General features: G+C 51.6%; 1 protein-coding gene and 1 long non-coding RNA gene across 13 annotated transcripts; one reads left to right on the top strand and one right to left on the bottom strand.

Moving 5' to 3' along the window:
• The first annotated feature begins 113 nt into the window (after window positions 1–113).
• Window positions 114–6,750, top strand: LOC138415104 (uncharacterized). Of its 12 annotated transcripts, none has more exons than XR_011247105.1 (6): window positions 114–346; window positions 1,666–1,828; window positions 2,028–2,099; window positions 3,538–3,594; window positions 4,007–4,057; window positions 4,596–4,902. It is a non-coding gene; the product is annotated as an uncharacterized lncRNA (long non-coding RNA). The 12 variants fall into 12 exon arrangements; XR_011247103.1 differs by having other exon boundaries at window positions 4,007–4,069; XR_011247112.1 differs by having other exon boundaries at window positions 2,028–2,111.
• Window positions 3,526–26,775, bottom strand: HOXB3 (homeobox B3). Its single transcript, XM_069543223.1, has 4 exons — window positions 26,675–26,775; window positions 9,148–9,235; window positions 5,649–6,245; window positions 3,526–4,833 (listed from the first exon to the last, which is right to left on the bottom strand). The coding sequence occupies exons 3-4, from the start codon at window positions 6,094–6,096 to the stop codon at window positions 4,001–4,003; spliced, it is 1,281 nt and encodes a 426-aa protein (XP_069399324.1). The 5' UTR covers window positions 6,097–6,245; window positions 9,148–9,235; window positions 26,675–26,775; the 3' UTR covers window positions 3,526–4,000.
• Window positions 26,776–27,369: the final 594 nt, after the last annotated feature.

The following is a 27,369-nucleotide window of genomic DNA, read 5'->3' as shown; positions in this document are numbered from 1 at the left end:
TTAGCCCCCTGACAGCTCCCTCCGATGGCATCAAAGAATTTGGCTCTTTGGGAAAGCAGAGGGAACAGCCGAAATTCCCCATCCCTTTAAAAGGCCTGGAGGTGGGGGGTGTTAGGAAAGAGAAAGGTGATTCTGGGAGAGCAGGGAAACAGATGGGAAATGGGGACAGAGGAAAGGCGCTGGGTTGGGTGGAAAGTTTTTCTGGAGAACTCCCACGGCTCCGGCCTCCCCTCCCCCTCCTTGCTCGGCAGCGAGCAAGGAGAAGGCTGGTTAGCAGAGAAATGGCAACTCGGCCGGGAGCTGGAACTAGAAACTTTGTGTCAGTGTAACAGCCGCGTGGGTGGTGGTAAGTATTCATCCGTGTGGGTTGGGGGTGAGTGTTTAAAAAGGATAGAGGAATTTAAGGAGAAGGGTGGGGGTGGAGGAGAGCCAGGAGGAAAAAGGGGGAGCTGGACGTGGGGGCTGCAGGGACGGGGGCGGCAGGCTCTGGAGGGCTCAGATCCAAGGGAGCTGCTCTGAGAAACTGGGCAAACTAGCCAGAGACGGTTGTGTCCAGCTCGGCTCCAAAGAAAGTAATTTTTGCCACTTGGAGGTGAGGACGGGGGTGGAAGTGGGGAGTAGGCACAGAAGAGTAGTTGTCTGCAGGTTGTGCAGGAGGCCTAAGAGGGGTCTCCCTCCGGCCACCCCCTTGAGAAGCCCTGGAAGTTTTTTCACAGCCTCTCCAGCTGGCTGCAGGGTTGAGCGATTCTCTCCGCAACAACTCCGGCTGTCCCTGCAGGAAATACGGCTCTCTCTAACCCTGCTGACAGATTTTACGGCCAGATTAGAGAACAGCAGAAAACTTGGGTGTTAAAAGGGGCCAAGAGAACCTTCCTTCCCAGAGTCGCCGCTTCCCCGCCCCCCTGTTGTGCTGTGAATCTTACTGTACAGATACTTTCCCCTCGACTTTGGCTGCTTAGCTAGGGGCTGAAATCTCTAAGAGAGAAGGGAGGAGGACACCAAGCCAAGGTGGCCCTTATTTTTCTTGATTGCAATTCCAATTTCAAGCCAAAGCTCTGTTTTTCAAACTCAAGTTAAACTTTCTGACTTGGCCTGCCCCTCTCCTACTAGATAAAAAATCAGTCCAGTCTACATCTAGAGCCAAACAAGGCGCTTCATCTAGTTAACACCATTCAGAAAATGTTATTCAGGGAAGAGGAAGAGAGAGAGAAAGAAAGAAAAACCCATGAGCGTTATTTGATCCCAATCAAACTTTGTACGCTGTTATGCCTTTAAATTATAGCTTGACCCAGTGCTAAATTGCTTGCTGCTTGGATGAGCCTAGTCCAGTTAAAATCCTACTTGGTGGTGGTGTGGGGGGTGGGGTGAAGAATTCAGGTTGCTTTTTTATTGTTATTTATTGTTGCATAAAGGCTATAATTACTAACCTTGGACTGCCAGGATACAACATAAAAATGAAAATCAGCCCTGGCTTTAAGGCTGAGGGCCTGGAATGATTCTCACCAACACGCCCCCCACCCCCACCATCTCTACCACCAAATATATGCTCCTAATTAAGCAATGCTAGAACATCGCTTACAATTAGAATTATGCAACTCTTCAGCAAGCAGCCATCGCTTCTCTTTCAACGAATTAGCTCCATATTTCAGCTTCCCTGTCTCCTAGCTCTTATCGGCTCCAGCGATGCGGCGGTGACATTTCATCTTTGACAGACCCTCTCTATCCTCGCTCCAATGTGATAAAACTTTTATGGAACCACGACTAAGAAATGAAGTTTTCCCAAGGATCGTGGAAACAGAGCGGCACATTAGCCTGGGGACCATTTTATGTATGCTTGGATCCATAGCTTCTCCCACCCTCCTCCTCTCCCCTTACCCTGGCGGGGGAAATCAAACAGGCCTCCTCTCCCTCTGTCCTGAGTTTTATTTAGTGATTTAATTTCACTTTAGTTTTAAGGTTTGACCTGAGAAGTCTAGGCTTCAGAATTTTTTTTTAAGATTAATCATTTTCCTTTGTTTTCATTTTAGACCCAATGGTGGTTGGGCTTCGGGTCACGTGACGACTTCTTTGTAGCTCCGGAAGAGAACTGTGAAGTTTAGGTTGAAGAAGCAGTAATGGGCCAGATTTCTGTTGTTGTTGATGGGGTGGGGGGTGGGGGACAGTGGGGAGGCTGTGGCCAAAGAAGCAAAAAGACAAAAAAAGGTCAATCAATGAGGAAAAACTGAGAGGGGAAGAAGCCAAACAGAAAAGACCTAGAGAGAGTCCCCTGGTCTCCCTTTGCCCCAAACTTGTTACTTAAATCTTAAGAAGTTGGCAGAATGTTCCAAGCTTGGGTGAGAAAAACCAAATAAACCTGAGACACAGATGGGGGAGGTAGGGCCCTGAGCAGGGGAGCATAAAAAGGCCAGGATAGGGTCTTCACCATTCTTCTTCCCTTGGGGAAATCTGGCAGTCAGCAGCCTGCTGCTCTGCTATCTAAATTGGACCACCAAGACAAGATAAAATTGATAACAGAAAGTTTATTCAAGAATTATATGACAGACAACCCTTTTAAGTAAGGAAAAAAAGTAACTACAGAAGAACAAAGAAAGTTCCAAGAGGGAATTAACTCTAATTCTACAAATTCAGGACTATACAGTGACAATTAGGAGCTGAGTTCATGCCTTTTAGAACTAATTACAATTGTTCATAAGTACAAGTTTAACATAAATCTATAGCTTTTTTCTAGAGTACAATAACTAAAATAGCTGGATTTACATGACAGGGAACACAACGTCCTTTATAACAATACTAAAAAAAAGTACAATTTTTTCCTTTTTCCCTCATATAAATACATAATGTAGGGGGATAAATAATAAAAAAAAAGAAAATATTTTAACAAGCTATAACCAATAAATATATATGAAAATGTTCACTAGAACACACGTTTTTTGAGCAATGCTGGACTCCTGCAGGCCCAGGCATCTCTCACAGTTGTTTTTAATATCCATTAAAATGTAAACTCTAAGTGCAACAAAAGTGTCCTGTCCAGGGTTGAGCAAGGCACACAGGCCCAGCTGCAGCCCCCGCCTGGGACAGTTTGTCAAAATATACCCTGTTTTCACGTTAAGTCAAGAGAGCAACAGAAGAAAAGAGAAGTGTAGAAACTCGAGTCACCGACTGCTTTCTGTGGAGTGAGGGGGATGGACCTGGAGCTGCGATGGGAGACAGCAGAATGGGCAAACCTTTAGTCTTGACAACTTGCCTGCCCTCACCTCCCAGCTTTGCCATAAAAGAAAATATATATATATATATATATTTATAATATAGACAGCTCTTTCAGGATCTCTCACCATCCCTGAGCCCTCTGAAGACTGTAATTGATAGGGGTGGGGTATAGATATTAACGTTCTAGAGCAGAAAAATATGGGACTAGAAATGGAGGGAGTGCCCAATCAACCTTCTCCTATCATGGGAAGAAATCTGAGGATTCAGGAAAGTGGGAGGGGGACATGCTTTGTGCCCTTGGTTTTGAAATGTATTAAATTTTTTTTAAAGGAGAATTGCCAGGAAAGAAAAATCAAGATTTGGGGGAATTAACCACATAGAAGGAAGGTAAGTTGGTTGGTTGGCTGGTGATGGCCTAGCCATCTTGTCTGTTTTTTAAAATGTGCTTCTTTGCCTGTTTCCCTATCTCCTCTTCCTCTACCCGACTCCCTAAGGTGGAATTCCAACTGAATATTGCTGGAGGCCTAGGGTTGATGGGGTCATCTCCAATCTGCTGTAGATTCCTTTCCAATGGGTTGGCAGGCAGACTAAACAAGAGCTGCAGGACTTAAAAAGCAACCTCTCAGGCCAGGGGGAGGGGAAGGAGCTCCAGGCCCTTTCTTCCCGGGAAGCTTGGTTGCCATCTCCCTGCCTCCTCTTTCAGACCTCCCGACTGCACCCCACAACTCCACAGCCCCCGCCCCTCCTGGGTCTCCTCCACCCCAGGACCTGCCCCTCAGCCCTCCCTCTCCCATCACAGGTGTGTTAACTTGGGCGCTTCTTGGATTCTACCCTGAGGAGGAGGCGCATGGTGAGAGGAGAGGTCTGTGTAGGTAGGGTGGGGGTCGCAGGGTCCGTGGTGCTGGCTGGGGGCCATAGGGGGCGCCCCGTTGTAGTCCAGGTTCCCCGAGGGGTGGTGGGAAAGGTGGTTGAGGCCGTAGAGGGAGGGGCCGGCAGGGGGCGGCAACGGATCCGCGTAGCCGCCCCCGCCCACGTACACGGGGCTGCCCTGCATGGTGGGCGTCCCGTAGGCGCCCCCGTTGGTTTGAAGGACGTGAGGCTCGTAATCGGGCGCCGGGGTCTGGGGATACTTCTGCGGGGCGCCGCAGCCTTTGAGGGGGGGCTGGTAGTTGGAGGGCAGCGCATAGGCATTCTGGTGGGCTTTGCCGAAGGCGGGCGGGGACGGGCTCTCATAGCTGGGGGTCATGGAGTGCAAGGCGTTCATGAAGCCGGCCGTGGACTGCATGGGCTGCGAGGGGCTGCCGGCGGGAGAGGGGCCCCCCGAAGACGAGGCCAGGCCCTTGGCCTTTTGGTCCTTCTTGTATTTCATGCGCCGGTTCTGGAACCAGATCTTGATCTGCCGCTCGCTGAGGTTCAGCAAGTTGGCCATCTCCACGCGGCGCGGCCGGCACAGGTAGCGGTTGAAGTGGAACTCCTTCTCCAGCTCCACCAGCTGCGCGCTCGTGTACGCCGTCCGCGCCCGCTTGGAGGCCGCAGACCCCGGGGGGCTCTTGTCCCCTCCCCCGCCGCCACCCCCGCTGCCGCCACTGCCGCCGCCGCCTCCGCCGCCGCCGCCGCAGCCCTCCGCTGGACCCGAGGGGGAGGGGTGGGAAGGGGAGAAAATGAAATAAAAGATAATTACTGAACACGCCGAAATTGAATGCATCGTTTCTTAATAAATCCAGGCCCGGACTCGGGAGGCCCCGCCGCCCTCCCCTTCGCGTCCCCGCCTCCTCCTCTCCACTGCCCCCCGCCCCCACCCGCCGCATTAGCGGACACTCTATAATAGTGGCATTTATTAAGAGACCTGTTCTCCTCTCACTGCCCCAGCTTATGAAAATTTGATCATGTCACGCAGACAGAGCCGCATGGCCATTTATTTAGGGCTGGATTTTCTCGCACACGCTTTCTCCCCCCTTATCCCTAGTTCCAGGTGTAGAAGACACTCCTCCGCCCTCCACCGCGCCAGGTCCTGTGGCCCAGACAGGTGCTTGAGGAGAACTCCTGGGCGAGTCTGGACATTCTGGGCAAGGCACGAAAATGGGGGGCGAAGAGGCTGCCATGCCTGGAGGCCGAGACCGCGGGCCGCCCGAGCGATTGTGATTAATATCCACAGTAGTAATACTTAATAATAATCGTTGACGACTCTGCGTCTACTGGCAGCGTCTCGTGACTCTGCAGCCTTGCAAAGGGCTGAGGCCGAGCACCTGGCCTTCTGGACCTCTCAGAAGCTCAGGTGGAGGGGGGCAAGAGGGAGAGGGTGCTGGCGGGGTCAGGGGTCACCAGGTGGGGGGGGTACGGGAAATGCCGCCGCCTGGGCGCCTAAGGGCTGGGTGCTAGAATAACAGTGACATTCCTGGCCGGGACAAAAGCTGACGACGACGAAGCCAGAGAGCCGGTACCTGTGCCAGGGGAGCTGTTTTTCAGCTTGGACGTTTGCCTCGACTCTTTCATCCAGGGGAATATCTGTTTGGTGAGGGTGGAGTTGGAGCCGGCACCGCACTTGGGGGGGCCGCTTTTGCTGGGACCGCCCGCGTTACTGCTGTTGCTAGTGGTACTGGTAGGTGCGGCGCTGGGCGGGGGCGAGCCGGGCGGAGCCGGCAGGGGCTCTGAGGCCAGGCCCGGCCTCATGCAGCTGCCGTTGAGTTCCTTGCCCTTGGCGTGCGCGGCGGCGTTGCCCAGGGACTGCAGCGAGCACGCTGAGCGCTGGTAGTCACTTTCCAGGTGCGTGGTGGCCTGGAAGGGGGGCTGAGGGGGACCGTCGTAGCCGAAGCCATTGCTGCCAGGGTATGAGGGGTAGCCTCCGAAGAGTGCGGCGGCGGTGTTGTCGTAGTAGGTGGCTTTCTGCATCGCTGGGCGAGGCCCTGGTGGTAGGTGGCAACTTGCAAGAGCCAGATACCCTCACGACCGGACATTGGCACCCCTTGGGGTCACGTGGCACGCCGGACCCCCCCCCCTTTCTGCCCCCCTCCTCCCGGGATCTGTTCGTAGCGGTTGACCTGCGGGGTGAGAGAAGAGACACGGGGAGAAGAGGACTGGGGCTCGAATCCATCTTAGGAACTGAAAAGGGAACTGACATCAATAGGGTTTTTCTTCTCCCCCACCCAACATCTTCACAGCAGATGCTGAGGCCACTTGCTTGGCCTGAAATGGATTTTTCTTATATCAGTGCTTTAATTTTAAAAGAAAAAGCCCACCAGTTTTCATCTTCACTTAAGAAAATAAGGACTCCACTCCTTTGGGAACTGCCTGGATATAGAATCTTACTATGGCAAGGGCCATCGCTTCTCTCCTGCCTGCCTACTAGCCCCTGACCTCTTTAATTCCCTCTCCCTGCACCTGCCCCCCCAACTCTGGGATAGGGTGGCTCAAGGGGGGGAACTCCAAAATAAAAGCATCATCAACACCCTCCTCTGAGCTGAGAGGCCTCCTGCCTTTGCCTTCATCTAGGTTCCTTTCATCCAAGCAGAGTCTAATCTGGAGAAAAAATACTGAGGCTGAGGATCACCGGAAGAGGCAGCAGGAAGAAGCAAGTTGAGCAGGGAACCTTCTGATGTGAGGGAGCCTGTCCTTACCCTCCCACCTCAAGAAGCAGCAGCCTGACCCAAAACTTCCTGAAGATTTTCAACCTCCAGAGCCAGTGGAACTGAGCGGCCTCCATGGCCTTGGCTGCAGGTACCACCACCTCCAGTCTGAGTGTTTGCTAACCAAGTCTGGGATCCCGCAGCCAGCGGCCCCCATGGGGCCCCCAAATGGAACAGGATTGTTTCTTTGGTGGGACTGGTTGGTGCTGTGACCATTTGGCTAGGTCTTCTCCCACTCTCTTTTTTTTCATCAGGCATAATTTTTTTTTACCCACCCTTTCCTTGACAGTCTGCTTCCTTTGATTTTTCCAAAAGAAGAAAAGAAGAAAGAAACTAGGTAACTGCTGGACTTTTCTAAAAAGAGATGGGAAAGTGCTTTCTAAAACACAAATTTTTTTCCCTAAGAAAAAAAGAAAGTAAACAAAGCAATCTAAGCAATATTATCTGGGCTGGAAACTGGGTGCCCCTGTTTACTGAAGTTCTTTGAGGCAAAAAAAAAAAAAAAATCATTAGTTTAATGCAGGCTTTTTAAAGTGTGCTAGAAAAATAAAGGTTCAAGCTGTCACAGGATTTCGTGTATTTCTTCCGAAACTTCTGACTACATACCCCCAAGCTCACCAAATGTCTTCTCAACTCCTCACCATCACTCTTTATAGAATCTTTAGATTGACCCTATCTTCTGACATATGAGTTTGAACTAGTTAAATCTCATTCAGCCCAGCTAGTCAACTCTAAAGAAAACTAAAAATAGGAAAATAAAATAAAAAGGGAGTCCAGGTGAAGGAAATCCCTCTCACACATAAATCCCCTTCTTAATGGCACAGATTTATACTCAAAAGGGAGCCGGGTAACTCTGAGTTCCGATTGGTTTCTGGGAAGAATTTGTTTCTGGGAAACACACAGGGGTCTGCAAAGCAGGAGGTCCTTCCAGGGAGGAGAACTGGAGTTCAATTGACCAGGCTGACCCAATCCCTTTATTATTATTACCATTAGCCTCTGATGATTTAACCAAAATTAGCTTCGGAGCAGCCCTGGTTGAAGGGGGAATTAATTAACAGGCATCAGTTGAGTTTGTTATTAATAGATAAGAGAATGAAATAAAAACGTTGGAGGGGGTTGGCTGGCTGGGCCCTGGCTTTATTTAGTCTAAATGATTGTTACAGCAGTAATGATGATGATGATGATGATAGTTATAATAAAACAATAATTTGACTAGACGCCTGGGGCCGAAATTCCTGTCGCTCCCCATGCAATGAACTTGCAAACCATTGCAGCAACGAGGCCAGGCGAGTGTGGGAAGCAAGAAGCTAGAGGCGTGATAGAAAAGAATGGAGGCTCCACCGGCAGCCAGAAAGGGCCGGGAAGGTTTGTGGATGGAGTTAGTCCCTGGCTGCCTCTGTCGCCGCCGGGCTGTCTCGGCTGCTGCTGCCATGGTGCCTGGCGACAAGCTATGTTGGCCCAAGGAGGCGAAGAGAAGCCTTCAGGACGCAGAAACGGTTAGCAGCGGCAGGTTCCAAGCACACCCGGCCGAGGACCAGCCCTAGGGCAGCAGCAAGTTTGGGCGCTGAAGGTAACTAAATTAAAAGGCGCCTTAGCAACTCCACACCGGGACTTTGCCAGGCCCGGTGGGCCGGAGGGCGCACACAGAGGCCCGGCTGATGGGACAGTGAGAGGAGCGAGAGGTGCCGAGGGGATCCGAAACCTGGGGATCCAGGAAAAGGGGGGTGGGGTGCAGTTCTACCAAGCCAAACACATCTATTTCCCTTGCCTCCATGTTGAAAAAATCCAGGCTCCATCTGGCTTCTCGGGAGAGAGAGAGGGAGGGAAGGAGACAGTGGCTCCCGGCTTCCCCCAGGGTCTCACTGGAGAAGGGCGGTGAGCCACCCCAAGAAATCCACTTTTCCAAGCAACCCCCCCAAAAAAGGCTTGGGAGAGTAACAATAGCTGGGAAGACCAGGGAGAGGGGCTAGGCCACCTTCCAGGACTTAAAAAAAAAAATAGAAGAGAAATAGAACAAAAAAGGAAGAGAGAAAAAAGGTTAGGCTCTTCTTAGCAGCCGGGCGAAAATTCAGTCCAGATCTGGCTGCTGAAAGAAAAGAGAAGAGAAAAGGAAAGAAGCAGGAAGAGAGAGGGAGAGGGAGAGAGGGAGGGAGGGAGAGAGAGAGAGAGAGGGAGAGAGAGAGAGAGTCGCTGCGTGGAAGGAAGCTTAAAGCTTGTGAACTCTTCTTGAACCGAGATTGGAGTCATATGGGCCATAAATCATTGAGACATACTCTCCGCCATTCACAAACTGATAGCCTATTTCAGTCCAGCTTACCTTAGCCACCGACGAGGGGAGAACAGGCAGACATAATATATATTCACATCGAGCCCCAGCGCGAGCGGCAGGCGAGAAATCTCCCCTCCTTGAAGGCAAAGGAAAAAAAGACCACTGTTTAAAGCGGCGTCGCCCCCCTCCCCAATAGCCACCCCGGCTGGGGAGCCCGAGGGGCAGACCGGCCGGAGGAGCCGCTCGGCGTCCGCTTCAATTCACTCGGCTTAGGAGCGGGGGTGCGCAGGAGGGAGGGGGTAGGGGAGCGGGAAAAAAATAGAAGACCGAAAGGTGCTCGGGCGGCTCAGCTCGCCGAGAATCCAGCTCCAGGCTCCGGCACGGCCAAGCCGCCACAGTGCGGTTGCCCTATAAGACTGGTACGCCCTACTCTCCGTAACAATGGCCTCTGCTTTTGCACAGGGAAAAAACCACACAGACACACACACTCACACACACACAAGCTCACACACACCCCCACCTCTCCCCCTTTAGCAAGCTTAGATGCCTGATAAGGAAGGAAGGTGATGGTGGTAATGGGGGAGGGGGGTATTTTGAACGCCCCCCCCAGTTAAAAAAAAAAAAAAAGAGTGAGAAAGGAAAGGAGGTAGAGCTTTTAAGTTTTGTTTTTGTTTTTTAAGGACAGGTAAATTTTTAAATTCAGATTTTGGTGGGGGAGGAAGAGGAGCTCAAAGACAAGGCAAAGCTGGTGGAGTTCACAGTTCCCCACTACCACCACCACCATCACTATTAGTAAACCCTTCTGTCTAAGCAGAGAGTAGCTTGGGAGGCCCTGGCCTTGCGGGGGTGGGGGGATGGTTCCTGGGTGCCCCTCTGCATTCATTTGCAGTGGGAACACTAGGACTTTTTTTTTTTTTTAAGTAGTTTCACTCTTGCGGGACTGGTGGCTGAGTCTCAGCAGTCTGTTTCTTCTCTCCCCCACACCCTCTATTCCTCCTCTCTCCCCGCAAATCTGGCCCGGTTTCCAACCTGGGGTGGGGGGAACCAGAGCTTTCTTTTCAAAAGCCCCCTCCCATTTTTGAGAACAGACAACAAGCGGTGAGTGATTATTTCAAAAATCCAGACCATCTTGTAGGGGAGGGGGGTTGAGGAGAGGGTGACAAAAGGAAGACCTTGTGTTTAGCTTGAGTTCCAGACACTGCTGGCAATAGAGAAGCTGTAAGAACTTCACGAAGAAGTTTCTGTTAAGATTCTCACCTCCGGATAGGCAGAAGGGGCTAAGAGGTGATAAGGACATTTGTACTTCTAAGAAGATTCGAAGAACCAGCAAAATGCCTTAATTTTAAATGCACTGGCAAAAGAGATGGAGGGTAGTTATTTTTATTATTATTATTGTTCAGAACAAATCTGTTTACTTCTCTTAGCTCTTGCAAGATTTAGGACTCTTGAAACAAGTGAGGAAAACTACAAAAGCTCAAGTTGTCTTCGAATGTGTTTTAGAAGGGCAGGGAAAGGCTAGGAGGCCTGTAGGAGGAAGACAGGAGGCAAGAATGTAGGTGTCTGCAGATTTGGGGCGGGGGTGGGGAAGAGCCGTTCCTGGCGGAAGAAAAAGACAAAAAAAGCACCAGGACCTTTCCAAAAGCAGGAGCGTTTGCAGCTTGGCAGAACTGCTGACTCCGGGCTTAGAGGATAAAATAGAAGTCTGGCAGTTTCTCTTTTCTACGAAGGCAGCTTGGAAAACTTGTTCTCTTAACTCTGCGTAGACAGAGCCAGCTACTACCCTGTGATGTCCTGGTTAGAATCCTTGGCTTTTGCTTTTTCCCATCTGGATGGACCAGGAGAGAAGGGACTGGGAGAACAAAGGTGAGAGATGGTTTCCAGCTATTGTCTCCCTTCCAGGAGAGGGTGGCGGTGTCTAGCAAAGCTTCCCTCATACCCCATAGCTCCCCACTCACTGGCTTTGCTTTGGGCTGAGAAAGGGTCCTACTGTCTACTCTCATAAGGTGTGGCCCCTGGCCTCCTCCAGTCCCCACTTCTTTCAGGCCCACTAAGTCAGGCTTACTTCATGGGCTGGAACAGCCAGTTTCCTGGGGCCCTGATGAATTGGAGTGGAGAAGGGGACTCTGGCCTTCCTAACCTCCAGCAAGGAACCAGCTGAAGAGTCTCCTCCTACTGTGAGGTCTCTAGGATCCTAATGCCTGCCTAGAGAGTTGGTGGCTGAGGGTTGTGGGGAGGTGAAGATGGAAAGTGGAAGCCATTTTTCTATGTTTATTAGTATCAGGAACAGAAAATACCCAAGCTGGACCCACTGCTGGGGCTCAAGCCAGGACCCTTAGAGAAAGCAGTCAAGGCTACAAAGAGTCTGTCCTGAGATCTCCAGACCCTGGTTAGAGACCTGTTGGATTGGACCTTACGTAGTTCTAGGACTGGTGGGTCAGTGACTCACTCACGAGGCTTCTAGAGGTTTAAGAGACCAGCACCTTTGGATCTTTTCCCCTCCCACATTAAAAAGTCAAGAATGTACCTCAGACCCTCCAACTCTTCTAGCTGTTACTGCCACTAGAGAGAGAGTCATTGAGAAGTTAAGAGGCGAGGAGGATCTGGTCACTTGTGGGACCTGCACGGCTTCACCCCAGTGAGTAAGAGAGAACCCAGGGACATCCAGTCAGCCTGCAAGAGGATCAGCCTGGAGCTAAGCCAAGGGCAGAGGAGTTTTTCCAGACACAACAGTGGACCCCTCCCCGCTCTGAGCCTGGATTCTTGTGGTCCCTTCTGGCTATACAAGGAGATGGAGTGCAGTAGAGTGGGAGCGAAAAAGAGGGCTGAGAGGAAGAAAGCTAACCTGGAGCAAATTTTCAGAGGACATGCGCCCCCAAATGCAGTAAGAAATAGAGTAAGGACTTCTTAAGTAATTCTGAGAACAAAGCCCCTTCCAAATGCTTGAGACACAATTAGATCCCAGTTTGGTTTCCTTCTGGACTTTATTACTCCTTTCCGGAGATTTTTGGTTGGCAGAGAGCCCCTTTTGGGGGCTGGGAGGATGGGGGATGAATAGTAGAATGGCAGCTCCAGGGTACCCTTTTCGTCTGAGGTACGTCTGCAGGCTAGAGACCTTCCAAATTGCAAGGGACAGACTGGGGCAGTGAGGAGCCTGGGCAGGAAACTTAGGGTAGGAAACACCAGCGGGGTTGGAGGGAAGACTTTGAGGTCTGGAAAAGGAGGAGAGAGGGATTTATCATCCCTGATAGTGAAGTCATAATTTAGGGGGAGACTAGAGAGAGAAGAGGGAACAATCTCTTCCTGGATTCAAGTGGGGAAACTTGGGCAACTTACCGTGTGTGTGTGTCTGTGTATGTGTGTGTGAGACAGAGAGAAACAAATTTTTTTTTAAATTTTAAGAGAACGAGTAAGACACAGAAACCTTAGAAATTAATAATAAAGGCAAAAATCAGAGAAAATGCCCCCCTTCATAGACATTCTTTCCTATTTCCCCAGAGCTAGACCACTTACTCCCCTACTCCTAATCCATGCCCAGTACCCGGACACCGGGCCCTTAAAATCCCCTTGAGCAATCACGGGTGGGGGGGCACGCTTGGAGGCCACCGGAGATGTCTGTTTCCTTCTGCGCCCAAAAAATCATCAAAGAACAAACGAAAATTCTCCTCTCAATAAGGCCAAACTGCCTGGTTCCTTTAAAATAGATTTCTGGTATCAGCCTTGGGATGACCAAGGGATTTTCCCCACCGCTGCCCCAGGCTAGCGCCCAGCTCAGCCAGCCCCAAATTTGACTTGCCCCCCCAGGCTCCCTGAGAAGCCGGGACCTGGCAGTGCGGCTGGGGGTGGTGAGGCGTTTAGCAATCTCTTTCTGGCCCTGTCTGAGTTCCGGGTCCCACACTCTTCCAGATTCACTGGCCAACTCTGTGGCCTCGGAGACTCGTGAAAAGTACACACGCACACACACACACACCCCTGAATCTCCATCTCTTTTAAATGTTAATGAAATTTCAAAGATGGGGGCTAGAAAATGGGAAATGCTACTGCAAATCGCTCTTGGTATTTGGATCCTGAACTCCCACCTTTCTAAGATGCCTGAGCCGGTGTGAACAAAGGGGCAGAGGAAGGAAGATTTCGCGCCTGGGCGGAGGCCGGTGTACACCCAGCTCAGTAGAAGCCAAGATCCAAAGAAGAAAAAGACCAAGACTGAAGTAAATAGAAGTAAATTCTGAGCTGAACTCTCCCCTAACCCCAAGAGTGGGGGCAAGAAACAGAGGAAGACAAAACAAGGCTCCCATAAGGGTTTGCAAAGTCTGTTCAGTGAGCAAGGAGGCCGAGCCAGTGCCCCTACGCCCGTGGACCAAGACGGTGAGCGGCAGCGCCCAGTTGGGTTTGAGCTCCACTGTATCAGGGGTCCCGCCTCACCTAGAAGTTCTGTCCCGGCCTGACAAACCCCACCCCTGTGGATGTCGAGACAAAAGGTGGGCAAGGCAAGAAGGAGAAGGGCAAATCTTGGACAGCTGGGCGCCTGGGGTCAGGGGTGGGTTGGGGGGTTGGGGGGGGGGATTGCTGGGGAAGGAAGAGAGAAGCTGCCAAGGGAGGTACAGGACCCAGGGAGTTGCTGCAAGGGACTGACTGCGCAGGTCTCTCCTGACAGATCAGATGCCTCTCTCCCACTGACCTCTGTTTAGCAGACAATAACTCACGGGATTAATGACCAATCAGTGGAAGCCCTCCAGAACTGCCTCCAAATATAAAACTCCAAAGTCAGAATGGGATAGGCCCAGAATCTGGGCCTGCTGGCCCTTTCGTTTTTTTTTCTTTCTCTCAAATAGGGTTTGGGGTGAGACTTTAAGAAGTCTCGGGCAAAAACAGACTATTTCCTCTCAGGATTATCTGGCCAGGAACTCTGATTTCCAGAATCCCCCCAAAATGAATTTGTTTCTCCTCTCTTCCCACTTCTTCCACCAGAATTCATATCCCTGACAACACTTCCTAAGGCAGTCTGGAAGCCGCCCCTCCTCTGCTAGCCTCCCCATATCCCTGATCCTACAAGAAATCTCCCTTCTCACATCCAGGCCACTTCTGAGAAGCCCCCACCTCTTTTGAATTTTATCTTTTTTTTTTTCCCAGTTGGGAGAAGAAATGGAAAATAAGAGCAAGAAGACAGGGGTCATCCACCTTGCAGGACTTCTGTCCTGGCTTCCCTGGGAGGAGACCTGGTGTAATGCCATGGCCCCCTGCGTCCAAAGGCTCAGCGGGGCAAAGTGAGGCTGGGAGTGGTGATGGTGGTCTGCTGTCTCAGATCTAAATGCTGAAACCATAATTTGGTCCCTGCCCTGGTGTTGGAGGGACTTCAAAAGCTGTATTCCCAACAACTCCAGCCTCAGCTCCGAATCCTGGCAGAGAAAGTGCTTTGCTCTTTGAGGCTGAGCCCCTCCTTCCCTAGCTCCCCTTCAAATGCCAATCCTGGCCCAACCCAGCCAGCTAGCCCCTCCCACTGCTTTCTATCTCCAGTGCTCTAGGCTTGGGCTTCTCCTCTGCTGAGAATAAGGACACCTTCAGGAGGAGGAATAGTCCAGATTCCAGTGGATTTCCTCGAGTCAGTCTGAATAACCATGCACTTCTCTGGACATATACAAACTTCATGCATACTGCAAATATGCATGCACATAGTGACTTCTATACTCAGGTGCCCACAGAACCCCAGGAGCAACAAAAAGGAGTCGCTCCCAAGCACTAGAGAGTTACTCAAGGTCAGAATTGGGAAGAACTCAGGGAGTGTCCTGTCCAATGCTGCCACTGCCAAAGATAGAGAAACTGAGGTCCAGAGCCAGGAAGTGGCTTGCCCAAAGTCGTACATAAAGGATAGGTTTGGGAGTCAGGAGGCTTGGATTCCAGGTGGTCCAGACTGGCTGTGTAATCTGAAGCAGACTTCACTGGGCCTCAGTTTTCCCATCCCTAAAGCAAGATCACATGTATGGAGGGGAGGGCTTGGGCTAAATGATCTTCCCTTTTGAGCTGACAATTTGTGGTTCTCTGTGTACTGATGTAAAAGTGAATAACAATAAGCAGTCATAAACTGATTTCAGATAATAATGGGCACCATCTCATCCAAAATCAGACTATTTCCTCTTGAAATTTAAATGCTTACACCCCCACAACTGAGTGCCAACCCCACTCCTGAACCCGCAGAGGCTAGTGCATTGGTTTTTACTGCCCTTCTGTGTCCAGGGTGGGTTATTCTCCACCTTCATCACCAAATCAAAAGTACTATTTTCAGACATAGCAACCTGAGCAGTAAATAATTAATTTGTGTAATTAGAGGAGGAAGGCTTCAACCTGGCAATTTTTAACCAGGAGTCAATGCACCCATTGTACCAGCCTGGCCTTCTCACCCGACCCCCAACTCTGCCCACACACCTACCAGCTTCCCCAACTGCCTCCCCCCACTGGGAGACCAGCATTCCCAGGACTGCCAGCCAGGGTTCATGGAGTCAGACTGTTCCCTCCCCAACAATGTTCCATTCTCTGCCTTCTCCCCTACAGAAACCTGTCTGCCTGCAGCTGCCCCTCGAAGCTAGCTTTCCCGACCCCCTAAAGCTGTGCTGGGCTCCAGGTACCGGCTCTCTGCTCTTGGGACACATGTAATCCACCTCCCAGCTCAAAATGCCCCAACAATGCAGCGAGTTTGCATTTCAAGAAACTCCCATTAATATCAATTTACTTCACTGAAACCTCGGGTTCTTCATCAAGTTGATGATTTATGATAAAATCAATTAAATTACAGCCACTTAGGGCCCAGCCGCTTCCTCTCAGATTTCATTGGTGCGGGGCCCAAGTGTCTGGTGGAAAAATGCAAGTTTAGCTGGAGGCGAGGAAAGATAATTCTGCGGCTGAGAAAATTTAATGCAAAACAATTTCCAGGCAAAGCCCAGTGTCTGGACAGAAATGCAAAAGCCACCGGTTGGCTGGCCAGCGGAAATAACTATCTGGGGGTCAAAATATTTTTCTCCCACCCCCATTATCCTGCTTGGCTCCTTTCCCCTGGTCCCCTTTGTACTCACCCGCTCCCTCCCAAACAGAGATTTTGGGAGAATTTGAGCAGTACTAGTGGAACCCCCACCAGCCTCAAACCACCAACAGCCCCTACCACGTCAGGCCTTTTTCTCCCACCCCTCTCCCCAACCCAGCTGTGCTCACTAATTCCTACGTCTCGCATGGCAAAGTTAAAGGTTCAAAGTGAAGATCAGGCGGCGTGGGCAGATGACACAGAGGGGCCAGGGACCAGGCCAAGTGGGCACTGCTGCGTGTGGCTGTGGGAGGAAAGAAAGCACAGACTGCAGGAGCACTCCCCCATGGCGAGGGTACGAGGCAACAGAGAACGTCCAGAGCAACCAGGTCCTGGGTACCCAGACCTGAGAACATCAGGTCCTCATGCAGCTGCCAGTGTGCTCACTTGTAAAGCGATGCTGTACCTGACAAACCCCGACCCGAATGAATACATATGTGCACTCACACAAAACACACCTACGTGTGTATGCTTGCACACTCTCCTTACATCTCACATCCCGCCCCTGCAAAGAGACAGCTCCCACCATTTCCCCACATCTGGAAAAATAAATCCCAGTGAATCAACCTGGCATCGCCTTCCACTCCAAAGAGAGAGGGTTCTCCCGCCTCTGCTCTGTTTGGTTTTTGGTTTCCAGAGGAGGCAGGGAGTAAACACAGCTTCTCTGAAGCCATAAATCACCCCGTCTCCTACCTTCTCAGTTTAACACCCGTCCTTAGCGCAGCCTCTTGTAGTTTCAGCTTCAAAAAACCCGCGAGGTGCTAGTAGGCTCTGACCATGGTGGCAGCTGGACTTTGGGAGCAGGACCCAGCCCCCCCCCCTTCACTCCAGCAGCTGCCCCTCACATTTGCCGCACAACCCGGAGCTCCCAATTCCCCTGGAAAACCCCCCACAGCTTCCACCGCCCTTCCTGAACCCCAGCGCTCCGCAGGCCCTAGTCGGGTCCTGTCCACACCCCGCATTCCTGCACACCGACCCGCACCCTCCGCCCGCCCGCCCTCACTGCCTCTTCAACTCGCTCCCATCTCTGGCTCGCACCAATCCGACTGTCCTCCCAGACGGGCGCGGGGATCTCGGGCACTCAGCTCTCACTCCGAGCCCGGTCCGGAGCCCGCACCTACCTGTGCGGTTCTGCTAGGGCGCGGGCAGCGGCAGGCGGCTGGCCGGGCCCGGGTCGCCAGCGGGGGCTGAGCGGCCGGCAGCATCCCGGCCCCACCGGCCGAGGCGAGGAGAGGCCCGGAAGCACTCCCCCAGCCCGCCTGCCGCGGCAGCCGCTTTGTTCGGCCTTCGAGTCCGCGCGCGGCCGGGCGCGTGGAGCTGCGGGAGGCGCGCGGGCCCGGCGCGGAGCCCGGTCGAGGCTTCGAGGCGTGAGCGGGCCGAGCGGCCGGGCGAGAGGAGCGGCGACTGCCGGGGCGCGGGGAATCGGGGGCGCCATGGCGGAAGGCGGGCGCGCAGCGGCTCTTCAATGTCACCGGCGAAATGGGTTCCATATGTCCGGCCCGGCGGAGGAGGGAGGGGAAGGGAGAGCATTCTGAGCAGGACGGGACAGGAGCATGGGGGGCGCGACGGGGGGAGCCCAGTGGCGGCCAGGGGAGGGACTGGAGAGGCAAGCAAGGTTTGCGTTTTCCATTTTCCCTGGAGTTGTCTAAAGCTGCTTAGGCTGCTGGAAACTTTCCATTTTTCCTTTTCTTTCCAGAAAGATGGAGAAAGAAGGAGATTAGCGAGGGTAACATCCTTGTGTTCTGGCCAGGGCTTCAAGGGAGAAGATGTGGATTGGAGGTGAAAGGGAAAGTTCTCAGGCTGCTGGAAGATCAACTTCTCCCTGCCCCTGAAGACGGAAAGAAGAGACCAAACGCAGGAGGGGGAAACAGGCCAAGGAAGGAGTCCCAGGGTCCCGGTGTGACACACCGACACAACCAGCAGCCCACCCCAGGGTGGGATTCTCTTTGGGAAGATTCCAGTCTTTAAGTTACTGAAGATGGTGGTGGAAGAGGAGTTTGAAGTGCCCAAGACATCTTGGCCATTCCCAACACCAGTTCCTACCCCAGCTGCTTCACACCTGATTCAGCACCCCAGGGCCTACTCTAGAGACGCTGCTTCTGGGATGGCCTCGGCTTTGGGCAGCTGCCTGTGAGAAGGCACAGAGCCTGGAGGAGCTTCCAGACCCTACAGTCCTTTCCTCAATGCCGCCCACCCCAAGGGGATGGGCTCTTTCTCTGCATGTCTATCTCTATTTGTTTTTCTCCTCTCTCCCCCCTCCCTCCCTCTCTCTCTCTCTCTCTCTCTCTGCCTTTTCTAACCATCTCTGTGGTCTCTGTCCCTTCCTCACAGTCTTTTTGTCTTCTCACACTCTGCTTCTCTCTTTGTCTTTAGTGAATTTGAATGGGGCTTTGCTAAGGACTTCAACTTCGGAGTATCTCCAGAAATCACTTCTGGACTCGATTAGGCTACCCCTCTGGGTAATGTGGAGCCCTTGGTCTCAGGGCCCTGTCCTCCTGGGAGTCGGGGGGTACTCATCCTTCTGCCATGGAGACATCTCCTACAGAGAAGGGGGCCAAAGTGAGTGGTTTCCTTTCCACTTCCCTTCTCACTTAACTCTCGTGTATGTACCTATCCAAGTTGGGGGTACCTTCTGCCAGGACAGCCTCCCTGCCCCTCTGAGTGGCCTTTGTCTCCATTCTCCCTGTCATCCTCTCCTTGGGCTCTGCCTTGACCTCCCTCCTCAGAAAGGGAAACTGCTGCTGCTTCTCTCTCTGGGACCCTCTCTTTTTTCCTTCTAACTTTCTTTCCTCATCTTTCTAACTCCTCTGCTCATTAAAGCATTGGCAGCCCAGCTTCTTAAAGGCACATAGATAAACACTATAATTATATACACAAAAGTGGACTCTAGCAGAGTCTGGGGAGAAGATAAGAGTCAGCAGCTTTCCTAAAGCCCCTTCTATCAAATACATTTTGCCCCATCTCCCGAACAGCACAAAAGCCAATGGGGTGTGTGTGTGTGCGTACAGAACTGTAAGAAGCAGGGCACTTCATGGCTACATGAACCAAATGTTTAAAAAACAACAAACCTGCTGATCTGGAGGGTAGGCCTGTATGCCTGGATGGAGGGCATCAGGCCTCACAGAAGGAGATTTAGCAAGGGGGCAGAGACTGACTGAAAGATAATGGTAGAGAGGGATGCTCTCCCTGCTTTTGTCTCCCGGGGAAGAGAAGAGGAGGGGGTATCCCCAGGGCCAGAAGAGACAAAGACATGAAGGGGGCATAAAGAATGGAGAGGAAAAGCAGGGGAGGGGGGGCGATGGCAGATATCAGGCCTCCACTGTGACAGGGGCAACAGCAGAAAGGGGAGTTGGAAGAACAGGGGCAAGGGCCTGTGAGGTTGGGTCCCAGCTCTCCTCGGGGGCTCTGGCCTGTATCAGGGAGCAAACCCTTCAGCCTTCTTCTGCTATTCCCCACCCTCCAAAACAGGCTAAGCTCAGAAGCTAGCAACACCCAACTGTTCCCTTCCCCCTGGCTCAGGGATTCTAAGACTTTAGCCTCAATCCTGAAGCACTGGATTGAGGGTGAACTCTCCCTTTCCACATTTACCCCCTGCCCCCATCACTTCCCAGGTGAGGGAGAAGGAAATAGTTGCTTCCTACACTGAGGGGTCGGGGCGGGTGGGGGGGGGCGGTGCTTCTCCAACACCAAGGATGGGGGGCCTGAAGGGTCTGAAGCCCCCTATCCCTCAGGCCTCTCTGCTGCTCCTCCAGTCCTTCCCACCTCCCCATGATCTCCAGCCCTGTCAAGGCTGCCCGTGAATCCAGTCTCTCCCCAGCTCCTTTTAGCAAGGCCAGGTAACTCGCCCCGACCCATCCCAGCCTAGGGTCTTGGCCTTCTCCTTCTCTTTCTCACTAAACCCTTTTCAACCCAGACTCGCAAACTGGGAGGCCTCACCTACCACCACCCCAAAAGCTGTCTGTTAACAAGGATAGGGCTCAGTGCCCACCTGGAGCAGGGCGTGGGAGTTAGCCCCTAGGTGGACTGGGCCCTAAGCAGCCACTCCAAGGCACAGCTGATGCCATGAATAATTAACACCTGGGCGCGGCGTCACTCTAATTTTCCTGCTCAAAGGTTTACACTAGCAGGCAGAGTTAAGTATCACAGATAATAGTGGCTATAAAGTCAGTTGGCTGGGCTCCAGCCAGGGAAGGAGATGCTAGCAACCCCAACGGAACTTGGCCAAGGCTCTGTCCCTCTGCCTCTCCTCCATAACAACTTTGGGGGGGGGGCAGTGCATAACATCCCCAAAAGCCACCTCTGGCTTTGCTCTCAACCGGCAGACCCCTCCCCAGTGGGGAGGTACTGTGACCTCTCCCCCTCCCAATCTATACCCCATTTGCTCCCTCTTTGGATGGGGACTTATGGAGAGGAACACACCCTGTGTCCTGAAATGCTCTCCAACTTTCTGAGACCACCTGGAAACATTCCTCTTCTAGAAAAACTTAGAGAACTTTTCCCTCCTTTAGCCCTCAACACACAGGCCCTCACCGCTGAGGAAACTTTCTTTGTTTCAGGAGGTCGAAGGAAGGCTACTAGGGTGTGAATTCACTTCCTTGTTTTGTTAGAAAGAAGGGTGGGGGGCCAAAGCTTTCAGCTTCCCTCCCTGCCCTTCAGCCTCTGCCTCCATTGTCTCCCCCAGCTTGGGTAGCTCCTATCCCACTAGCAACACTGTCATACAGGTCAGTCCTATAGGTTGAGCTTGAACACTATAACCGAATCCCTCCAGCCCCCTCCAGTTGCAGAGGACTTCTTTTTGGTCCCCATGGATTGCAAACATCTTTGCCTTCAACTTCAGTAATTTCTTCTCCTGCCTCCACCTTTCTTTCCCCCAGGCTCCTCCTGCCTTCAGAGTTGGGTTCTTTACCCTTGGCAGCATCGGAGCAGCCAAACTCCTGGAGGGGAACCACTGAAAAATGAAGCTCTGTCTGCTGCTGCAGGAATGTTGGCTGTTATCAGGCTCACAAATATAATTTTTATATTAGGTCGTGGTCTTTGACTGGGTTTATATGCCAATGAGGCATTTCTAGTTTACCAAATTTATACAAATCTCGCCTTAATTGATAATCACAGATGCTGTAATTTAAGACCTCCAGCTATAGAGCTTTCATATTAACTGCTGATATATTACTGTAAATCGTCTGAAATAACCAACTCCTGGGAGCAGAGCAGAGAGAGAGGAAGTGCCTCCGAGAGTGACTCTTTCCCGGCCGCAGAAATAGCCCAGCTTCCACATCATTTTCTGTGAGAAATGATTTATCGAAGACATGGCCATAAACAACACAACTCGCTCACAAACACACGCAGACGCGCACGCACGCACACACACACACACACACACACAATGGCTGGCATGCCGGCCGAGAAGCTGACACCCATATTGCTATAAATCAAGAAAAAGGTTGGAGGAGAGGGAGAGGGAGAGAGAGAGAGAGATAGAGAAGAGGAATATTCCTAAAATCTCTATGCAATGCCTCAATGGGTACAAACACACAGAGCACCATGTGAAGAGAAATGGCAGGAAATGAAGATGGCTATTTGTCACATTTTACGACAATAACATTAATAACAAACAATAAATTTACATGGACATATAAGACGCGGTAGGTAGTGAGAAATCCCTTCTACTTACAATACCCCAGCCCGCGGTGTGGCTCCGGCTGCGGGGCTGTTTTATTGCTGCCTCCCTCTTTTTCTCTCTCTCTCCCTCTCTCTCCCCCTCTCTTTTTTTTTCTCGGGGTACAGGCTTGTTTTTCAAAGGACAGTTGAATTGCACGTCAGAAACAGGGAGACCGAGCCTGTGATTTTCCTGACGAATACATATCTATTCTGCAACCTCGGCATTAATTATTTAATGAATCACGTGACCAGGAGGGGGAAGGGGGTCTTTCGATTTCAGGCTCAAAGGACCACTATGACCTTCCCCTTCAGGAGGAGAAATTTTCCTGCGAAATAGGTTTCCCCGAACCCACCAATGGAATAGTAGCCAGTTCTCTTTCCCACATTCATATCTGTATCTGCTGTTTCTACACTTCCTAACCAGCATCCCCCCCAGACACACACTTACCCACAGCCCACCTCTCCTCTCTCCCTTCTCCTCCTGCTTCTGCTTAGTTTGTGAAGGTGCAGAAATAGTCTGCAGGGGCGTCTGGGGGGGTGGGGTGGGATGGGCACAGAGTCCTTCTCCAAGCCCCTGGATTTCTCAGCATCCAGTTGCTCTCTCTACATCCTTTAACATTAACATTCTCCCCAACTCTATTTTACCCTCACTCCTAGGATATTTTAGTGGGGCATACTCCCTGTCTTCCTTAAATGACCAACAAAATTTCTAAAGGGACCAGCTTCAAAAGAAACATTTCATAGATCCAGATTATATGTGTATAAAGAAGGGGGTTTCTGGCTTTAATTCTCCTTTTAAAAAAATCTTTTGTGGTACCTTTTGAAAGGGCAGAAAAGGGACAGGGTGAAGAGATGACTTGGGAGCTTCCAGAGTTGAGAGTAACCACAAGGGGGACTTTTTTTCCTTGTGTTGTTACTGTTACAGGGAACCAAATTCTATTGAGAATGAGCTCTAGAGACAAAGACCTGGAGTAAGAAGATTCCTACACAAAAGAAGTGGGAGCTCAATCTCTGGGTACTTATGTCACACCCTGCCTCAGTCCCTCCCCACCCACAACACACCACTGAAGATAGCTAGAGGTTTGAACTGGAGGGGAGGAGAGGGAAGAAAGAGGCTTTGAAGTTGGCCTGACAGGCCAGTTCCTATTTTCCAGGTACTAGTAACTGACCCCCGCCCCCCACCAGCTTCCAATCAGCAGACAATGGAGAGATCAATAGGAAAAAGATGAGGGATTTCATATTGAAGGGTTAAACATCGGTGCTGATAGAAGAAATCCATCCCCTCTGCCTAGAGAGAGAAACATACACAGACTTCTTCATCTCAGATATAATCAAAACAAAACATCCCTCCAAACCTTCACATACAGCTTGGCGCCAGAAGGAGCAGACCAGATATGACCAGAGTCCCAGAATCGAATCGGAGTCTTTGGCCACGGTGTGGGATGGGGTTGCAAAGGGAAGCAGAGAAGACATTCCTGAAGGAGCCCCTCGCCCAGCCCACACTTCCAGCCTTATCTTCAGCAGCTCTGGGGCAGCCGCAGGGGCCTGCGGACAGGGAAGAACAGATGTGGTTTGGGGCGGGGGCAGGGGGCCGAGGAGCCGCCAGCGGTTTATCTGGAGGGGTCTCAACCAAAAGCGACTCGAGGGGGAGAAGGTTGAGTACCCAGGTGCCCTCACCACCCCTGAAGAGACCGCCAACCCAGGTGGTGTCTGGGTCCAGCGGGAGCAGCGGAGCGGGCCCCCGGCCGAGCACTGGGCCGGCCTGGTCCCCTAAGAATACCGCTCTCAACGCTCGGGTGGGGCGCCGGCGGGCCCGGGCTCTGTAGGGGGGTGATCGGCTTTGATTGTGCAGATACAAAACCCAGACTGGTATTGAATTCAGCCGCGAGCCCGGCTCCAGCGAGGGGAACTCCCTGCAAGGTCCTGGCCAGAGAAATCCATTAAAACTGCCCTCCCCCCAAGAAAAGCAGGCCACTAAAGTCTAAAAGAAAAATACAGGGCGGGAGCGGGGGTAGCAGAGAAGAGAGGAGAGAATATGCGGGAGCATGGGAAGACACCAATCTCAAAACTGGTAAATTCATTTTAAAGACGAGCTAAAGAAAAGCCGGTGACACGGAGGCACGCCGGGCAGGTTCTGTTCAAATGCCCACACTCTTTTCGGATCCTGGGAATGTCCATGTTCAAATAAACAAGCGCCGGGGCGCGAGCAGAGCCTTGCTGCCGATAAAGCGAACGTTTATATTGTGAGAAAGGCGAGATTGATTTACGAATCTGAACGCGCCGGTTTTATGGCCGATCACAAATCCGTCAGCGCTCAACTCACGCTGGGAAACTTCCCAACTCCGCTTTCCAACCAGACCCCCCTCCCGGGGCCGCCGCTTCCATGGGAGACCCACCAAGGGCACTGGGGCGGCCCCAGCGGCGGCCGGCATAGGCTAGTCGGGCAACCCCACTTTGCCCAGGCGGGTGCAAAGAGGAGGGAGCGTGGGGAGGGCCGACGAACTGGATGAAGAGAGATCCAAAGGTTTGGAGGATAGAGGTGGCCGCTAGAATTGTAGAAGGTGAGCCCAGGGGGCTGGGGAGCCTGCCGGCAGCACTCAGCTCTACAGAGGTTGGGGGTCTGGCAGTGAGGGTGGGGGAAATGCTCAGTTCCCCTTTGAAGGAACCCCAGCCTTCCCTTTTCCTTTGGTGGACCTGTAATCCTCACATGGCAGAAAGTAGGTTGGAAAGACCCAGGTGACTAGATCTTTGTCACCTGAGCCTATAGAGGGCTCACAACTGGTTATCTGCTCTGAGGAGTTATGGGTGCACATCTCCCCTGAGTCCCAAATATTTTCATTTCAGGAGTCCAGCTTGCCTTTCTGCTGGCTCCCTTTTCTTACCAAGGCCACCAGCCCCTGCACTTGTTAAGCCACCCAGGGACAAAGGAGAGGATACCAACCAATGCCAGGCCAGTTATTGCTTGTCTGAGACAGTCCCCAACACAGGAGACAATTTACAAAATGCAAACCAACATCCCACATATATCCCAGCAAGGTTCTGTTTCTCCTAGTGTTAACTCAAGGGAACATTTCCTCTTCCCAGCTGGAGTCTGTCTGTCTCTCTCTTTGTCTCTATCCCCTCCTAAGAGGATGGCTGCTGGTATAGATTTTTTAAGATACAGCAAATAGAATTCAGATTTGGAAAGGCTCTCTGTTGAGTTCACATCTTAGCAAATCCTCCATGCATCTCTTAAAAGTTGTTGGAAACTTTGGTTAACGTGGCACAGCTGTCCCTGAAAATGATCAGAAAGCCTACACTGACCCTTCTCCCATCACTCTTGCTCTGTTGGTGGGGAGGTACTCTGTGGGCACTGTGTGTAGCTGGAGTGGGATTGGAGAATGGAGAAGGGGGTGACCGTGATTATAGAAATAGCTTCCTAAACAAAGGGACTTCAGAAAATGGGTCAAGAATCTGTGGATTTGGAGAACAGACCTCAAGAGACAGTAACCACAACAGGGGCCCTCTCTCTCCTTAGGACCCAGGGGCTTGTTCCCCTAGCCCTCTGAAGCCCCTGGACCTCTCATATCTGTCTCCCTTTGTCTTTCTTCCCTCAGCCCCCTCCAAAGGGACAGGAAAGGAGGAGGGGTGAACTGGATGTGGATGGGGGGGTGTGAATCTGCCTGAGGAAAGGAGCTCGGCACAGAAAGAGAAACCAGCACCCTACTTCCCTCCCGTAGCTGAGCTACTTTTTTTTTTTTTGCGCATTTTCTCTTCAATGGACAGTAATAGAAAAATAATCCAGAAACTTCAAGATAGAAAAAAAAGGGGGGGGGGGTTGAAGTCTAGTGGGGGGTGGAGAGGGGACATGCAACAGCCCAAGGACCCCTCGCTGCAGAGGTGTGACTTTCCCTTCTGGGCAGGAGGCAAGAGCCAACACAATGTCCAGTCTCAGAGAGGTCAAGGGGCTTCCGAGGTCATTTTGTGGTTCTAATACTGAGCTAATCGCCTAGAAAACGTGGCCTCTCCATGAACTCTCTCTCCTGCCGGCCTCCTACTTCCAAACCCTCAGTGAGTCCCAAGGAAAAAAGGCCAGCACATTCTGGTCTGAGGCAGAGCCTACTGGCTCCTTCGCCCTCAGAAGCAGGGCCCCTGAGCGGGGAACAGAGCCCCCAAGCCAAGAGAGCAAAAGGAAAGCAAACTAAACTCTGAGCCTTCAGGAAAAAGGGAGGGGGCAGAGTCGAAGAGGAAGATTCTGGCGTCAACGAACCCTGCCTGCAAGCAGAACAGTTTCCTGCTCCAGAGAGTGACAAATATTTGTCTAGAACCCCAAGCTAGACACAAAAAGAAAAACTGAAGACATCCAACTATACCCACTCTGAGGTTGGGATTTTTCATCCAAAAACTGCCTTCCATTTTTCCAGGAGGTAGCAGTGACAACAACTCACCGGTATATAGATCTGTGGGATACCAGCCCCCAGCGTAGACAAGCAGACTTATGGAGCCCACAGGCCACATGTGCACCTCAACTCAGTACACACACACACACATGCTGGGGCTCCCCAGGCCCTACTGCATTTTCTAAAACCAGAAAGCACTTCTCAACTGCCTCCCTATCTTTTCTGGGAGTTTTCTGGGACCCTAACACCTCAGTCCCAATCAGTTCAAACACTCTCCAGGTGTCAGTCCCTGACCCAAGCATCTGTCATCATAAAAGGCATCAAAACAGGACCAAGCATTCACCATAAAAACCCTGTGAAGATAGTTGAAAAAGAAAAAGGAGGCGAGAGAGTATTTCTTCTTTCCCTTGTAAAAAGAGCTCATAAAACGATTAAAAAAAAAAAAAGCCAACCCAGGCGGGGGCTTTGTTACCTTTGCGCCTCTCGCCTCCTCTGGCCTGAACTCCACGGATCCCATTCATGACGAACAGCTTCTTCCAAACTGAGAGAAAAAAGTTTTCAACTTTATGGTTCCAAATTTTTTCCCCCTTGCAGATCCGGGAGTGGCGGCTAACACTTTTTTCCCCCAACAGCCGGTCTGCGGAGATTTGCTGTTGAATAATAACAAAGGAGAGAGGATACGTATTTAAAGAAAAGAAGTGATTAATGGTTTTCTGTATAATTCTCACATTTTTCTTAGCTCTTGTCTACACAGAATGGCTGTGAACTTTAAGCTCCATAGAAATCTTTTTTTTATTCTATTCATACCTTCCTAAGGGCAGCTTTGATTTGGTTCTATAGAGACATTCCTGGGGGGGGGTGGAATATGCTTTTTAGGAACTATTTTCCCCCTCTAGAAGGGAAAGGCGGCTGCATCCCTGGGCAGCTAAACATCATACCAGCGATTCTACTGAAAACAAAGCTCGCTGCTCTCAACCTCCAGGTCCAGGCGATTTGCTAAGAGTTTCCCCGCAGCATTGAAACGGGCGGTTCAAACACCCCTTCCCGTGCGGTGGACCCCGGGCCAGTCTGTCCTGGGGCCCTACCCAGCCTCAAACACCTGGGAGCTGCACACCAGAGAAACAACGCAAAAGAAATAACAGTAAAATGTGCTGGTGGAATTGGCTA

The sequence above is a fragment of the Ovis canadensis genome, chromosome 11 (genome assembly GCF_042477335.2).
Source record: "Ovis canadensis isolate MfBH-ARS-UI-01 breed Bighorn chromosome 11, ARS-UI_OviCan_v2, whole genome shotgun sequence".
In the NCBI taxonomy this organism is placed as follows: Eukaryota; Metazoa; Chordata; class Mammalia; order Artiodactyla; family Bovidae; genus Ovis; species Ovis canadensis.
The sequence above is the reverse complement of the archived record's forward strand: the minus strand, read 5'-3'. Positions and strand labels throughout refer to the sequence as shown.